The sequence below is a fragment of the Littorina saxatilis genome, linkage group LG8 (genome assembly GCF_037325665.1).
Source record: "Littorina saxatilis isolate snail1 linkage group LG8, US_GU_Lsax_2.0, whole genome shotgun sequence".
Taxonomy (NCBI): domain Eukaryota; kingdom Metazoa; phylum Mollusca; class Gastropoda; order Littorinimorpha; family Littorinidae; genus Littorina; species Littorina saxatilis.
Genome location: NC_090252.1, coordinates 20,679,543 through 20,697,002, shown reverse-complemented (window position 1 = coordinate 20,697,002; position 17,460 = coordinate 20,679,543). Strand labels below are relative to the sequence as shown.

The 17,460-nt window shown below is 40.1% G+C and overlaps 1 protein-coding gene across 1 annotated transcript; it reads left to right on the top strand.

Annotated features, from left to right (window-relative positions):
- Positions 1–507: 507 nt before the first annotated feature.
- On the top strand, positions 508–17,459 carry LOC138974549 (porphobilinogen deaminase-like; the record flags this gene model as incomplete). Its single annotated transcript, XM_070347265.1, has 8 exons — positions 508–686; positions 7,881–7,953; positions 8,448–8,497; positions 12,446–12,579; positions 14,379–14,538; positions 15,161–15,277; positions 15,774–15,932; positions 17,421–17,459. Coding segments are annotated over exons 1-8 (777 nt in total), but the record flags the coding sequence as incomplete, so codon positions are not given.
- Position 17,460: the final 1 nt, after the last annotated feature.

The window sequence follows — 17,460 nt, the reverse complement described above, 5'->3', positions numbered from 1 at the left end:
GCACAAATATTAAGGGATTGAATATCACGTTTCTATAATGTTGAACTTTATCGTTGTAAATTCAGAGTTCAGATCATGTACAGTGGCATTATTGACTTCTTGGTGTGCTTTTTATATTCAAGTCCCTTTAAATTCAACCAAAGAATATTTCTCGTGAAATTAATTGACGGGTTGAGCTCCAACATTAAGTATGGTTAATTAATTTGGTCATTTGATCGACAAAAAATGACGAGAACAGAGGTGTCTCCCCTCCTTTGAAAAAATGTCTGTGACTATGAGCTATGGTTTCCTTCTAAAACCCATGTGAATGTAAAGTTCATTCCGTAACTTCAAAGTTATATTTACGCTTACAAGAGCAGGTTCTGCAAAACTGGAAGCTTAAATTGCAGTAGAAATCCGTTCCTGAATTTACAACGCTAAAGTTCAACATTACCATCTGGGGACATTTTTTAGTAGGGAACTTTGGAAACTTTTGTGCACCGAAATTCGACGTCACGTCATTCACCGAGTTCTCTGCGCTTGCGTCAACTGCATACACATTCGCAACACATGTCCTGTTTGGTGTTGGGAAACTGATTGCTGTGTTTCTCGTCAAAACTGCAAGCATAGGAGTCTCAGTTAGTAAGGACAATTCGAAGACGATGTCGGGGGAAAGAAGAGTACGGGTTGGCTCCAGAAAGAGCGAGGTAAGTGTGCGTTTTGTCATTGAATTCAGCCACGTATGGTTGGGCCGATGCAGACGAAGTCAGCCTGACCTGTTGTGTCAGTGGATGTCGGTCCATGATTCCCAGATCCCCAAAACGTAATTTTGAAGGAATATTGTAGGTTTCAATTGAATCTATACGGTTGAGAGTGTGTTAAATCTGTTTGTTTGTAGCCCAATGTTTGGGGTGAAATCGGTTGGATGTATCCGGTTTGTTAGTTCCGTGTTGTGTGAAGGTGATCAAACATAGGCGAGCGAGAAACTGCAGATTCATCGTGGTCACAGGTGTAGCCGTAGGCATCTATACTATAGAGCAGGCCATCGTTATCAGAATATATCACCGGGTGAATCAGTGAAGTTTAATGGCCAGAGTGTATCACCGTGGCCTGCCATAACAGCTAAGCACGTACTGTTCTTGCCCACGCCCACCTCCTCCATTCCACCTTGAGTCATTTATCCAGTCGCCCCTACTTCCTTCTTTACCATCAACATTCAGAACGGACTAAAGCCTGAGGCTAATTATTATTTCAATTTAAACCTGTGATGGATACGATCAGGTCCAGCTCAGGGAAAAAAAAAGACTGATTACATACAGTGACAGTACTTACACTCGATAGTGGTAAGGCGTCCGCCCCGTGATCGGGAGGTCGTGGGTTCGAACCCCGGCCGGGTCATACCTAAGACTTTAAAATTGGCAATCTAGTGGCTGCTCCGCCTGGCGTCTGGCATTATGGGGTTAGTGCTAGGACTGGTTGGTCCGGTGTCAGAATAATGTGACTGGGTGAGACATGAAGCCTGTGCTGCGACTTCTGTCCTGTGTGTGGCGCACGTTAAATGTCAAAGCAGCACCGCCCTGATATGGCCCTTCGTGGTCGGCTGGGCGTTAAGCAAACAAACAAACAAACAAACTTACACTCGATCATTGTTGGCCTGATAGGATTATATTAGCATTGCCACATCGCCCAGCGTCAACTGAGGACACAGTGAAAAGGCACTTTTTTTTCACTTTGAGTGAAAAATAATTGGCATAATTGATGTTTGTGAGTCACAAATTATGTATCAAATGAAAAAGGAATGAATAAAGAAATGATTCAAAAACAAAGTTTACTGTATGAAATTAATAAAAGATGTGTTTTGGAATATTTTGAGTGTGAAAGTGCGTGTTCGTCTTCACTGCCTCTCGCGGCCATTTTCGCGTCACTCTTTGCAGACGACCAGTTCATTTCAAACTGCTGGGAGTACCGTAATTTTCATTGGAGGGCTGTGATATTTTGCAACCAATCAGAGAAAGCTTTACATCTTTCGCATACAGAAAACCGCGACCCACCGGAAGCTACATCTCCGTCAGCATGACGGTGAATATTACTCGTGTGAGTTTCACTAAAATTTGGTCTGAAAACTTCCATCGGCATACACGGTTCAAATGCAGTTTATAAAACATTAACTTCTGTTTCATTTAAGCCAAAAATCAAAAGAATCGAGCGAGAAATGACTTATTCACAACGATTATGCTGCGCAAAACTGGACCCGAAAAATGCGAAACTCGGCCGATCAAAAGCCTGAAGAGGTTGCGATCTCGGCTCGCTCAAAGCAAAGTGATTTCGAACTAAAATGTTCATATCTCGCGAACTACTGCACCGATTTAAATAAAACAAATTGCTATGTGCTCAGAATTTTGATCTCTTTAAAATGGTGTGTTTCTTGTCATTCAACCATTAATTTCAAAATTTCATGTTATTGCCACAGCTATCAGTCTATGTGCCATGTATTTAGCTACTAGCTTTGTCCTCAAATGACGCCCAACATTTCTCAACTAAAATGACCATATCTCGAGAACTACTGCACCGATTTAAATAAAACAAATCGCTATGTGCTCAGAATTTTGATCTCTTTAAAATGGTGTGTTTTTTGTCATTCAACCATTAATATCAAAATTTCATGTGTCATTGCTAATTATATACACTGCATTGTTTTGAATAGGCTATACACTTTATATTTATATATATATATATATATTGAGGCATTGTTTTGAATTCATATGTATTTTTATACACCCAATTCTGAAACTATCAGGTTGAAATTGAATGTTTAATGATTCACAAATCAGTGTTCTGTCGGATACACATTCAGTATTCACATTGAATTGACATACATGAGAAGCGATTCACAGAATGGTGTAGGCACCAATTTAAAACCAAAACAGTAACAATGTTTGACTCAACTAACTACAGAAAGTTAGAGAATCTGTCGAAGCCTGGGTAGTTGCTGACTTAATTTAGTCTCTGTTGTTCTCAGACTCCGAGTCGTGAAAATTATTAATACCTGAGAATATGAATGATCACATGGTTAACATACATGCAGTATTAATTTGTATGACTTTGGCAGAATATATCTAACTTTTTGTAGTTATTTTTGTCATTGTTACTGTTTTTGTTAACTGGCCTTGCTCGTTCCATACAGTACTGCGCCCCCCCCCCCCCCCCCCTCCCGGACATCTGGGGTATTACTCCTAATTAAAAGCTGGGAATTCTTGGGTAGTGAACAAAAGTAGTATACATTGTAGTACTAATAGTAGTCTAGGTTGATGTTTAAGGCATGGGAAGATCTGTATAGTTTACAATTGCCTGCAGCTATTACACTCAATCAGAAGGATGGAAAATGTCCAATCATGGTATCATAACTCTGACACTGACAGTGTATTAACTATTATGTTCACCCACTTCTGTCAAGATGTCAAAACACAAGTTTAAATTCAAATAACATGAAACTGAAAGCTTGCAACTCAACTCAACATCAACAAAGGTTAAGCAGACTAACCTTATGTGCATGAAAAAAAGGGGTTACCAGGGTATAAGATTATAACATAATATGCTGCCAAAATAAATGTTAGCGGAATATTAATATTATGGTAGATACTTTTGGCACAATGAACAGACTTAAATTTACCTCACAGTCACAGTTTGCACTGTTACAAGAAAGGCTGTTTAGATGTAAATGTATGTTACAAAAACTTACATTCAATTTCACAGTGTTATCTGTACAGATACTGAGTATTGACTTATCTGACTTATGATCAGCAAAGTGTCGCCTTAAGAATAAGACAGATATGAGGACACTTCAGAGAGGGATGGGACTGATTATTAATGTATTTAACTTAAGTGTTCTCTTAACTGTCCTGGGATTGGGAGATCAGTGTTTTTTTAATGCTCAGTAATTAGAGCTGTACTGCTCTTATGCCTGTATCTTTTGTAATGTATCTTTGATGGTGTATGCTTTTAATTAAGCGTGGTTTACTATGAATGTGGATGTAAATGCTTGTATAACTGTGTTTTAATTTTAAATGTGTCAAGCGCAAAGAGCATAATTGTAAAGTTATGATGTTGCGCTATATAAATGCTCATTTATTATTATTATTATTATTATTATTATATAGATATTAGCAGTACATGTACATTGTACCTGATTTTATGTAATGATAAAATTTAGCAATTGTACAAATGAGATTTGTTTAAAAAAAAGTATGTCACATGCTTTCCTTCTTTGCAACTAAAGCAAACGTGTGCAAGATTGTATGTTACATGCTTTGGAGCATGTGCAAGAACGGATTCAAACTCGAAATCGTCCCTCCAAAAGCCCCAAAATGCACGCACAACTTTTATTTCTCCTGCTGTTATCGTTTCTTCTCTTTACAAATTCTTCAACGCTGAGAATACTGAAACCGGCATCCCAGATGACAGCTAGTAGGCTACTGTTTCCATACGCGAATTTAGCTGCCCTTGGAAAGTGGCTCGCTCAGGAGGCCTGTTAGTCTGAAACTGGAAGGACAGAGTTCTGAACATAGATGACAAAGATCCCAGAAAGAACAAACATTTTGCGGATGCAGACACAGAAAGACGTCATGAAGAATGCGATGCTTCAAAAGATACAGACTGTGACGATGACTGTGACGTCATTCACATATATACAGAGACATCATTCATAGTTGTTCGGTCACTTCCGTCAAAAAGTAGATCTCTCGACAATGACTGCTCCTGTGTTTAGGTTTGTCAAGCTTGAGTACGCAAAACGTGTTTGTTCTCTCCTCTGTTGAAGCTGTGAGACATAAATGCTATTCGGACTTGGTCGTGTGACAGAGTTTTCTTCCACACTCGATTAGCTGATGTCTAACAAAGCCGTGAGGCTGAGTTAGACAATCAACGTAATCTCGTGTGGAAGAAAACGTCTGTCACACGACCAAGTCTGAATAGCAGGTATCTATCACTTCTAGTAAGGCAGAAGCTAAGTTTTGTTGACATGACAATCTGATAGATGAACCTATAATGAACAATTGTTTGATATTTCCCTTATTGAAATGTCTACCATCAACTTGTGCATACATATTATATCTCTTGAATTGCGTGTCATTTCTTCTTTTACGTGGGTTTTCGTTTCCCTTTGAGTTGAACCGGACATGACAGTGAAAATGCAAATGAGCCTGATTTGGCATCATACATGTATAATATATATATTCATATCCTGTTGAGGTCATTTTGTGACAAGAATAAACTGGTATTGCTCGCAACCAACAGGACATGGATCTCTCAGATGTGAAATCAAACTTCTTCCTGCAATCTCAGTCATGGGGGGGTGTGAAAACTGTATGTCCATTTTGAACAGAAAAGAGGACAGCTGGGTTGATATGTATTATATTATGCCTGGTAGAGGTACTACATGGTGTTTGTAGTTAAATATCATGTACAGTGCTGTGAAACACCATTTTAAGACTGCCAAGAAATCCGTGTGAAAATCAGCTCTTAACAAAATGAAAAGAGAAGGTCTCAGCTTTAAAATGATAAACTGTTTATAATTACTGAATGTGTGTACAAACATGTCTGAGAAAGAGTGTTTTAAAACTAGGGGGGTCCATTGTATGCAAGTCGCCATGTCTGCAGAAGAGTTTTGGGGGTCTTTAGGTGATCCTATAACTGACCAGCAAAGAAAGCAAGAAAAAGAAAAAGACTCTTAGTCTTAAACTGTACTCATTCTATTCATTCTATTGTTTCAAGCATTTTGTAGCCGTTTTGGCTTGATTTGTAGGTAGATTTGGTGTAATACTTCATCTTTTTCTCCTTCTTCTTTAACAACAAATCGCCGAATACAATGCTAGGTTTCTCCCTTCCATCTAGCAAAAGTTGCAAAAAGGAGACAAAGTAGAGCTGTACTGCTCTTATACAGGTCTGTATCTCTGATAAGATTTCAACCCTCTGAAAAAATTTGTGCTGTTCTTGCTTTTCTGAAGGTTGAGCTACAAACTGTAAACTGAACCTTCTTAGCAAATGTGGGACACATATTGTTCTGGTCTGCCCCCGGAGTAAGGGGAACAATGGCAGTTTTCTCCCATCCCGCTTTTGCAAATAGAGGCAGTGAAAGTTAAACACGTATGCACTGGGCACCGAACTCTGATGCAGCTGCTCTGATGCAACCTGCATCGCAATTTCTGTGCACACAACTTTGACATTTGCCTTTTTGCTTCCATGGCCTTGGAATGGGTGGAAAGTCATGCGTTGTACAGCTGTTAGCTGTGTGGTCTTTTACTTTTAGGGGTTTATTTTCTGTAAAATGTGTGTATTTTTGTGGTTATGTTCTAAAGCAAAGTAACAGACAAGTGACAAAAGATATCTGGTTTATTTTCATAACAAATACATGTGCTGATGCAAAAAGAATGTAGTTTGAGGTTGTTGTTTGAAATCTGCTAAAACACGTTGACAAACATTATGTTAAAAAAAATAAATTAAAAAAAAACATTCTGCAGAAAATTATCTAAATTACAAATTAATGTAATTTTTGTAAGCAAAGATTGGTACAAAATATGTTAAAAGTACATTTGTAGAAGACGTAATTAATTGTATGTTGTGTGTGTGCTTTTTTAGGTTTCATACAGAATTTAATGTACAAATATTTATATTGAAGTTATTATGTTTTGTTGTGGAGTTTTGACTTTTGTGTATTCCCGCAGTGGGGCACTGCGGTTATGAAATTAAAGGCCCCTCCTGTTTTTGGAACCGCAGGAGCTTTCTAGTTTGCTGTTAGGTAGATTTTTGGTTCCTCTTTCCTGTCATGCTCTCTTTTTCTTCATGAATTCTTTTCTTTTTTCTGCCTTCTTGCTCATTCACCTGTATTTTTTCCAAAAATCTCTTCTCTTGCCGCTTGTCTCGCGATTCATGTATAGTTTAATCTGTTAGTGTTCTGATGTAAGTCCAGCAGTAGATAGGTTAAGCCTATTTTAACATACTGGAAACTGGTAATCTTCCAGTAGGTATTAATTTAGTTTTACTAAAGCCTGCTGGGACACAAGTAATGGGTTAGTGCATTTGTAAACAGGAATCGCTTGACAAGTGGCCCCCTTCATCCCCCCCTTCCTCGTCCTGATATGGCTCTGCGTAGTCGGCTGGACGTTAAGCAACAAATAAACAAACAAACAAACTTTTGTGTATGTGTGGACTCTGACTGGAGTGAAGTACGTTGCTCATATTGAAAGGTCAGTGAATGTTGTGGGTAAGCACTATACATGCAGGGCCTAGCATTGTAAGCCGTTCGGCGTACTTTACGCCGAAATAACATCTCCAGTACTCGGAACTCGATTTGGTGTACGCCGAAATGCAAAAACCTGTTATTCCCAAACGGTAAACTCAAACAGTCCCAGCTTTCGTTTTGTGCGCCGTTCTGTTCAATTCTCAATCGGTTTGACAGTTTGCTGGAGCATGCACTTCCTCTGGCATCGCGGGAGCATGCTTTGTGCCGGTGTTTTGTGGCTCTAGACTTGAAATAATGTCTCGAAGCGACATTGTTGAACGTGGTCAGCCATTCAGTGACAAAGAATCCAGGTATTCCTGGAAGTGGGAATGGCACTTTTAGGCCAAATAACACAAGATTGTCAGTTTTCTGTCTGTGTTTTGCTTGTTGGTGAAGGCATAATTTAGTTGCTCAATCTTCTTTTAGGTTAAAAAATCTCCAAAAAAATTCTTCAAATTTGGGGGGCTTGTCCCCCCAAACCCTCCCCCCCCCAGACCCCCGCCTTTGTAAGCTGAACTCACTTTTTCCAATGCTAGGCCCTGTACATGGTTATTGTGTAGTCAATGATTTGAACATTGAATTTAACAATAAACTGATGCACTTATGTCTGATTTGTCTGTTGCAGCTGGCATTGATACAGACTAGGACTGTCATAGAACACTTAAAACGAAGAGATGCCAGCCTCAAGTTTGAAACAAGTAGGTATATTATTAATGATCAAAGAGAGCTGGATATTATAAGCTATTGTATTTTGTTTCATCTTGTCAGTGCTCTTGTTTCTATAGACCTAATTTATGTGTGGGAGTTTTAATTAAATTTGAGTTTTCTTTCTTTCTTTCTTTTAGTCTGTCGTCCTTTAAATAAATCCTTTTACGATTACCCCGTCTTTTTTTTCCTGCTTTTTTTCTGCTTTTTTCTTCCCTTATATTAGGTGACAAGTTTAGGTTTTCTGTATACAACTAATTAACAATTATACAATTAACTGTTCATTCTTGCGTGAACAATATCAGCTGAAATCTCAGCCCATATAGATGCTATTTGCTTCTCAGGTCCTATCCCAAAGCGGCAACCCGAGGTAAACTTTTCTTCTCCACTTTGAGTCTGTTTATGACACAATCTGTCATAAAAGCATTTTATGTGAAAACTCCTGAAGCTAAATGTCAATAAAGTCTGTGTTTCATGACTGTTTCAGTTACCATGCACACAACTGGGGACAAGATACTGGACTCTGCTCTGTCAAAGGTAAGAACATTGAACTTATGGAAACAGCTTGTTTAATAAAAGATTATTTTATTTTTCATTGACCTTAGAATTAAGTGCATGTACTGATGTAGAGAGATAGTCGGACTTCAGTAAAACTGGAGTAGAAGGGAAGAGGTGGTTGTATTGGGGGGAGGGGGTATGTGTGTTTGTTGTGGGTGAGAGGGAAGGATTGGGTAAACTGTAAAGCGGATGTCAGCCCAAAGTAATGGTAAAGGGGTTTAACAGGATTTGGGAAGTAGGGCTTAGATTTGAATAATGTTTCAGTGAGGAATACATTTTCTTTTCACCCCCCGAGGGTTAGGGGGAAGAATTTACCCGATGCTCCCCAGCGTGTCATAAGAGGCGACTAACGGATTCTGTTTCTCCTTTTACCCTTGTTAAGTGTTTCTTGTATAGAATATAGTCAATGTTTGTGAAGATTTTAGTCAAGCAGTATGTAAGAAATGTTAGGTCCTTTGTACTGGAAACTTGCATTCTCCCAGTAAGGTAATATATTGTACTGCGTTGCAAGCCCCTGGAGCAATTTTTTGATTAGTGCTTTTGTGAACAAGAAACAATTAACAAGTGGCTCTATCCCATCTCCCCCCCTTTTCCCGTCGCGATATAACCTTCGTGGTTGAAAACGACGTTAAACACCAAATAAAGAAAGAAAGACATTATCTTTTAGGCCCAAGTCAAAAGTGTGTGTGTACGGCCATGGGTGTGTGTGTAGGTGTGTGTGTGTGTACGGCCATGTGTGTGTTTAGGTGTGTGTGTGTGTACGACCATGGGTGTGTGTGTAGGTGTGTGTGTACGGCCATGGGTGTGTGTATAGGTGTGTGTGTGTACATTGTATTTAGTGTAGCTTTTACTCTCTTCCTGTCACTTCCCGTTGGTGTGAAAGCGTCGTATATAAACAAGTAAGGTCCCAGAATACAAGTAGCTGGCAAAGACAAAACATAAATATGATGGTTGTTAATAATTTTATTATGGCCGTTAAAGAAGGTTATTTGGTTAGGTATATCTCTCTCTCTTTTAGTTTTACTTAAAAAAAAATTCCTTTCCATAGCAGATGTGAAGGAAAAGAAAACAATTACGTCTGTCTGTCCCTCTTTGGGTGTAGTCATTGTCATCATTACAGAATTAAGGATTGAGGTTGAGCTTTTCTTATTTTCATGGGTGGGTGGGAAGGTGCAACATGCTACAGGTTTTACAATCACTGATGTGTGTCAGCCGTCCTGAATTTTGTTTTTGTTGTTTTCCTTCCCTTCTCTTTTTACATTTAGTCAAGTTTTGACTAAATGTTTTAACGTCGAGGGGGGGAATCGAGACGAGGGTCGTGGTGTGTGTGTGTGTGTGTGTGTGTGTGTGTGTAGAGCGATTCAGAGAAAACTACTGGACCGATCTTCATGAAACTTGACATGAGAGATCCTGAGTATGGTATCTCCAGACGTTTTTTTCATTTTTTGGATAAATGTCTTTGATGACGTCATATCCGGCTTTTCGTGAAAGTTGAGGCGGCACTGTCACGCTCTCATATTTCAACCAAATTAGTTGAAATTTTGGTCAAGTAATCTTCGACGAAGCCCGCACTTTGGTATTGCATTTCAGCTTGGAGGCTTGAAAATTAATTAATGAGTTTGCTCATTAAAGTTGTCATTAAAATCGATTTTTTGCAAACAGATTTAAAATTAATTGCATCGTATTCTTCCTCACATTCTAAATCTAAAAATATATACATATGTCATGTTTACTCTTAAGATGTGATCACAATTAACAAAAATAGATTAATTAGTCTTACGTTTAAAATTAAAAAAATCGATCCAAAAATGATTTCATCTTATTCTTTATCATTTCCTGATTCCAAAAACATATAGATATGATAGGTTATATTCAAAACAAGCTCAGAAAGCAGGGATCGCGTTTACCGGTAATTTCCAGTATTTTACCGGTTAAGATTCGCCAATACCGGAAAAAAAAGTGGATGTCGGTCAGACGTACCGATTGTTATTTGGTTTGACCGGTAAAAAAAAAAGTAGTAATTACAAAAATCGTTTGTCAGTACGAGGGAGAGAGAGAGAGAGAGAGAGAGAGAGAGAGAGAGAGAGAGAGAGAGAGAGAGAGAGAGAGAGAGAGAGAGAGAGAGAGAGAGAGAGAGAGAGAGAGAGAGAGAGAGAGAGAGAGAGAGAGAGAGAGAGAGAGAGAGAGAGAGAGAGAGAGAGAGAGAGAGAGAGAGAGAGAGAGAGAGAGAGAGAGAGAGAGAGAGAGAGAGAGAGAGATTTGGATGGCTTGTTGTGACAGCGCTACAATGTTGCGATTATGTCTCCATTGATGACACTTGATGTCAAGGTGTCAAACATGACGTCAAAAATCAGACATCATACTTTTCGCGCCATTTCTTTCGGTTCCCGGTCCATCGTAAAATCTTTCAGTTTATGTTATAAGGGACGGCGTCTAACTATAGCCGACATAGCATCATACCGGGAAATCACGTACTCACACCAGCTTAGATCTTTGTGAGGCGAGTGGATTGCGATGAAGAAGCAACGATCTTTACTGTCTTTTCTACCCCCAAGAGGTGAGAAAAGGCCTTTGAATGAAGGAACTGAAAGTGAAAGTACTTCACGGCCTAGTACATCTGCAGAGCCTGAGTCTCAAGCGGCGACAAAGAAACCAACATCGGCATCTTCCACTGTCAAACGATTTCAGGAAAAATGGTGCAAAGAGTTTCTGTGGTTGCGGACAGAGGGGGAGGGGGAGAACTTTCTCATGTTTTGTGAAGACTGCAAAAAAACACGTCCAAAAAATGGTTACACAAGAGGTTGTCGAAATTTTCAACATTCATCTCTCGAAGACCATTCAAAATCGCTAAGTCATAGAAAGGCTGTTGGCTCTGCGCGTGAAAACTTTTTGACAACAAAGACTAGGCGAAAGTGAAACTGTAACAGTAAGTAACTAGTGAGTAAGTCTTCCAGTTGCGTGATTGCTATTTGCTTTCATATTTTATTTCGGAAGTCTCTCTCTCTCTCTCTCTCTCTCTCTCTCTCTCTCTCTCTCTCTCTCTCTCTCTCTCTCTCTCTCTCTCTCTCTCTCTCTCTCTCTCTCTCTCTCTCTCTCTCTCTCTCACAGCGGCTGCTGATGTGTCACTGTCAAGTTGTGCGACAGTTGCTTTGAGGGGGGGGGGGGGGGTGGGGGGAGAAAAAACGTCCGCATATCACTGACATTGATTTAATGTATTGTAAGTCATTGTTTGTCTTTTACTGGTTGCCTTGGCAAGCTTACCGATTTTCGTGAGAGCCTTGTAGCCAGCTCATGACGTCATACCGGTTGGAAAAATACCTAGCGCGATCACTGAGAAAGTTAACAAGAATACAGAAAAGTGCGCTTTCCTGCTTAGCACAAATCACTACCGCGCTAATCTGGCGTGTCAATATCACTACGTTTTGCACGTGGGAGGTGAGCGATTTCCTTCACGCAGGGATTGACAAAGCTGTACTGTCTTGGTGAAAAAATACAGTGCGCTCAGTTTCATCCTGTGAGTTCAACAGCTTGACATGACTAAATGTAGTAATTTCGCCTTACGCGACTTGTTATTTTCTGTGTACATGTTTTTGGTTTTCATTTTTGGAGGGATTGGTTTTGTCTATTTGTTTGTTTGTTTGTTTCAATCGCTTGGGACTTTCCCAACAAGCGGCCGAAACATTGGATCAAGCTAAGTTCTTGTTACTCATTGTTTCATCTCACACGGCATCACTGCAGAGCGCCAGAACTGTACCCACGGAATATGCGCGATATAAGCCTCATTGATTGATTGATTGATTGATATATTTGTGAATGTAACGTATTGTTTTGTCAATAACAAACGTTCCAACAACCTACCTTTCTTGTTTTTTGATTTTGTTTGTTTGTTGAACATGTACAAAGATTTCCTCCTTTTTGTGTGTGCAGATTGGAGAGAAGTCTCTGTTCACTCGGGAGCTGGAAGAAGCCTTGCAGAAGAAGAAGGTGGACTTCGTTGTCCACTCCCTCAAAGATCTCCCCACAGAAATTCCTCACGGTCTTGTGATTGGAGCAGTTCTCAAGTGAGCGTGTGCTTTAATTTTGTTTTGTCATGGTTGTCATAATTTGATTTGTTTTCCTACTGCAAAGTGTGAAGTCATGCTCAGGTAAGTCAGCAATTGCTAAGTTGATTTAAATGTAAAACTGGAGCATATTAAAATGCTGTGAAGTTGTTTGTTTTGCGTTGGGCGGATTGTAAAATTGAACATAAGTGATTTGATTTGATTTGGTGGTTGTTGCTTTTTGGGTCCAGCGGATGAACATAAGTCATCTCACGCAAAAAATATCATTCTTCCCCCCAACCCACCCCGACAACAATATGTCCAACTAAGCTTTATCTCCAATGTACATTTTTATGATTATTTCTGTAGCAGTAATGTTCCTTTTTATTGACTCACATGCGAAGCAAAAGTGAGTCTATTTACTCACCCGAGTCGTCCGTCCGTCCGGACGTCCGTCCGTCCGTCCGGACGTCCGTCCGGAAAACTTTAACGTTGGATATTTCTTGGACACTATTCAGTCTATCAGTACCAAATTTGGCAAGATGGTGTATGATGACAAGGCCCCAAAAAACATACATAGCATCTTGACCTTGCTTCAAGGTCAAGGTCGCAGGGGCCATAAATGTTGCCTAAAAAACAGCTATTTTTCACATTTTTCCCATTTTCTCTGAAGTTTTTGAGATTCAATACCTCACCTATATATGATATATAGGGCAAAGTAAGCCCCATCTTTTGATACCAGTTTGGTTTACCTTGCTTCAAGGTCAAGGTCACAGGAGCTCTTCAAAGTTGGATTGTATACATATTTTGAAGTGACCTTGACCCTGAACTATGGAAGATAACTGTTTCAAACTTAAAAATTATGTGGGGCACATGTTATGCTTTCATCATGAGACACATTTGGTCACATATGATCAAGGTCAAGGTCACTTTGACCCTTATGAAATGTGACCAAAATAAGGTAGTGAACCACTAAAAGTGACCATATCTCATGGTAGAAAGAGCCAATAAGCACCATTGTACTTCCTATGTCTTGAATTAACAGCTTTGTGTTGCATGACCTTGGATGACCTTGACCTTGGGTCAAGGTCACATGTATTTTGGTAGGAAAAATGTGTAAAGCATGTGAGTCGTATGGGCTTTGCCCTTCTTGTTATTATTATTATTATTATGGTGAGCTTATATAGCCCGAACCACAATTAACTGTGCTCTCCGCGCTTTACATATTAATTTCTGCCGTGTGATTTAATCTTGACAAACACTACTTTACACATTGAGTTGTATACTCCAGAAGTAAACTAGCAATAATACTACTACAAGCATGACATTTTCAAATACATTTCTGTCACTGTTTATAATTCACAGGCATGGGTTTGACGGAGGTAGTTCAAAACCAGAGATTGTTCTTGAGAATTCCTGTTTGATCAATTTTGCATTAGTTTTTGTGTGTGTTTTGTTTTTTTCAAAACTGTTCACTGGCTTTTATTTTGTACAAAGTCATGTTTTCGTGCATGAAATCTGGTGATATTTTATTCTCTTTAGTTGCATGTTTATCTGGTTTGGTGTTGAAGCTGAGCATTGAACAGGATCTAAAATGTTTGTATCATGTTCTAGCTGACTTCCTTTCCCTTGCCGGGGTGGGTGTGTGTATGCTTTTCTGAGTTCTTTTGTCTCCTTGTTTATGTTTTGTGTGTGGTTTTTTTTTGTTTTGTATGACTGTCCAGCAACGGTTTTTCCAACCCCACACTTGAACCTTAAACCCCACCCTGTTACATTTTCCCACAATGCTAACTTTTAACAATGTTGTTTTTCGCCATCAGGAGAGACAACCCCCACGATGCAGTAGTGATGCACCCCAAGTACACTGGGAGTGGGAAGAAGCTGGCCGACCTTCCCCCCGGGAGCGTCATCGGCACCAGCGCTTTGAGACGAGCAGCCCAGCTGCAGCGAAAATTCCCCAACTTCAAGATTGAGAACATTGTATCCTTGGCTGTGTTGTGTGCCCGTTTTGTGGTTGCTGATTGTTTTTGTGTTAGCTAGTGCATAGTTCTGTGTTTGTGGAAGTAGTGGTGGTTGTGTGCGTGTCAGTATGGCTGTAAAGCGTTATGTGTGTGTGAGAGTTTTTGTGTGTGTGTGAGAGAGAGAAAGTCGGAGAGAGAGTCTCTCCATGAATAAGTATATATAAGCTCACCAAGCAATTCAGGCATTGAAGGACATACGCTTGTGCAGCATTTTGCTACTATCCTGCTTTTCAACTTACAGGCATACACATTCAAGAGAGTTGTATTCCCAGCATGCATCTCTACACATGTTCACATTGCCATTCAAGAGAGTTGTATTCCCAGCATGTATCTCTACACATGTTCACATTGCCATTCAAGAGAGTTGTATTCCCAGCATGTATCTCTACACATGTTCACATTGCCATTCAAGAGAGTTGTATTCCCAGCATGCATCTCTACACATGTTCCCATTGCCATTCAAGAGTGTTGTATTCCCAGCATGTATCTCTACACATGTTCACATTGCCATTCAAGAGAGTTGTATTCCCAGCATGCATCTCTACACATGTTCACATTGCCATTCCTTGACCATGCCGCAGCGTGGTAACCTGAACACCAGGTTCCGCAAGTTGTCTGAAGACGGCAGCGGCTACGATGCCATCATTCTGGCCGTGTCTGGCCTGGAGAGGATGAACTGGCACCATCTTATAGCAGAGGTCTGTATATCTTGCATTATATTATGTCTTTACATCGTCCTGTCATTCTTTCTTATACAGTGGAAACCCCCTTTTAAAACTCCAAAAATCTTAAAAAGGAGGGAGTCTTAAAATGGAGGTAACTTTACAGACGTTATGAACAGAAAGTCTGGAAAAACAAGGTCTTAAAAGGGGGGAAGTCTTAAATTGTGGGGTCTTAAAAGGGGGGTTCTACTGTATGAGTTTCATTGTGCGTGTATCTGAGCTTGAGTGTGGAGATTGGGCAAGTCAGCAATAAATGACAGAGGCATCATAGCATTGAGGCGTCGTTTCTTAAATCAGCCAGCAATCCTAAAGTCAAACTCAAAATAATCAGACATGCAGAATGTTAGTGGTTGAGAGTCAGCAATAACCATTTAACACCCAGGGTAAACAATGAGATTCATTAGTCTGAGGCCTGGGAACATGGCTGTTGTGATGTGCAAAAGTTGTGACCCCCCACTGTCTCTGTCTTCAGGTGCTGAGTCCAGAAGACTGCATGTACGCTGTCTGCCAGGGGGCGCTTGCGGTGGAATGTCGGACTGGCGACGAGGGAACTCTGAAGCTGTTGGCTAATCTACATGACCTTGACACCGCCATCTGCTGCGTGGCTGAACGCTCCTTCCTCAGAACACTGGTTGGTACATTTTGTGTGGTTTGGGTCTTTGTAGCTAGGATAGATTTGCTTTATGGTTCGATGGACTGCTGCGTGGCTGAAGCTCCTTCCCCAGAACACTGGTTGGTACATTTTGTGTGGTGTGGGTCTTTGTAGCTAGGTCATTCTCCAGAGCCCAGGGTACCAGGGAAAACCATGTTACAAACATTTGCTCTCTGGCTAGTAAATTATGAGAAGTACTAGCCAAAGGCCAGTGCCCCATTTCGTGGACTTTCAGCGCTGTGTTACGAAGTTGACTTTTCTTTACTTAACTGAGACATTAATAGATACTGGTCCAATATGTTCCAAATGGCCTGCAGACAAAGAATTAAAAATAACTCCACCGGTTGTTTGTCTACGTTCATGCTTCGTAACATGGAAACCAAAAGTTGTGACATAAATTTGAACACCAAAAACCTGAATAAAAAGAAGAAAATTTTTTTATATTTTTGTAAGTCTGTGTCATTATCTAACTTGAGTACTTATGACAATAGTAAAAATAATAGTTCTAGTTGCCGTTTAATTTACGTTATGATCATTTAAAGGACTGTAAATGCATGTCACAAAATGGTACCCAGCTCTGGAGAATTAACCCAGCTATGAATCGATTTGCTTTAGGGTTCGGTGGACTGGTGAAGTGTTTAAAAAACACCATTTGAACAGAGTGTGAAGAATATTATTAAGCGTGGAAGGCCTACACAAAGCTAGACTGGTGCATTGTTAGCCACACTGGATTTAGTCCAGATATTTATGGCAAACAAAGCCAGTTAATTCTGAATAAGACTGGCGTGTGGAAAAGCAAATGGGATGGGCATGCGAACTGTCTTGCAAGCATGCACATCACACATGCATTCATGCACATGCACGCATTCATGCACATGCACACATTCATGCACATGCACACATTCATGCACATGCACACATTCATCCACATGCACGCATTCATGCACATGCACACATTCATCCACATGCACACATTCATCCACATGCACGCATTCATCCACATGCACACATTCATCCACATGCACACATTCATCCACATGCACACATTCATCCACATGCACACATTCATCCACATGCACACATTCATGCACATGCACACATTCATCCACATGCACACAGACAGACACTGGTTGGATTTCTAATGTTTTGACTCACCTTTGAAATGATCATAGTCTGAGTACGCAGCTGCATTAGGCTGGCAGGTAGGCTTGTTCGCCAGTCTTGGCCAAAAAAAATCAAGGTTGAGGTTTTTGCAGACATTGAAGCGAACACTTTGCAGTTGCAAGGTTTGATGGCCCCTAGACTTGCTCCAGAAAGATTAATTTTTCAGTAGTCTGTTATGATCATGCTAAGGAAAATATTTGTGAAACGGGAACATCTGTTCTGAATCATTTAAAATAATGAGAGAATTAAAAGCTGGTGTGTTTTGCATGCATGTTAATAATGAATCATTTGCTGTTGTTTCAGGAGGGAGGATGCAGTGTGCCTGTGTCAGTTTATTCAGAGA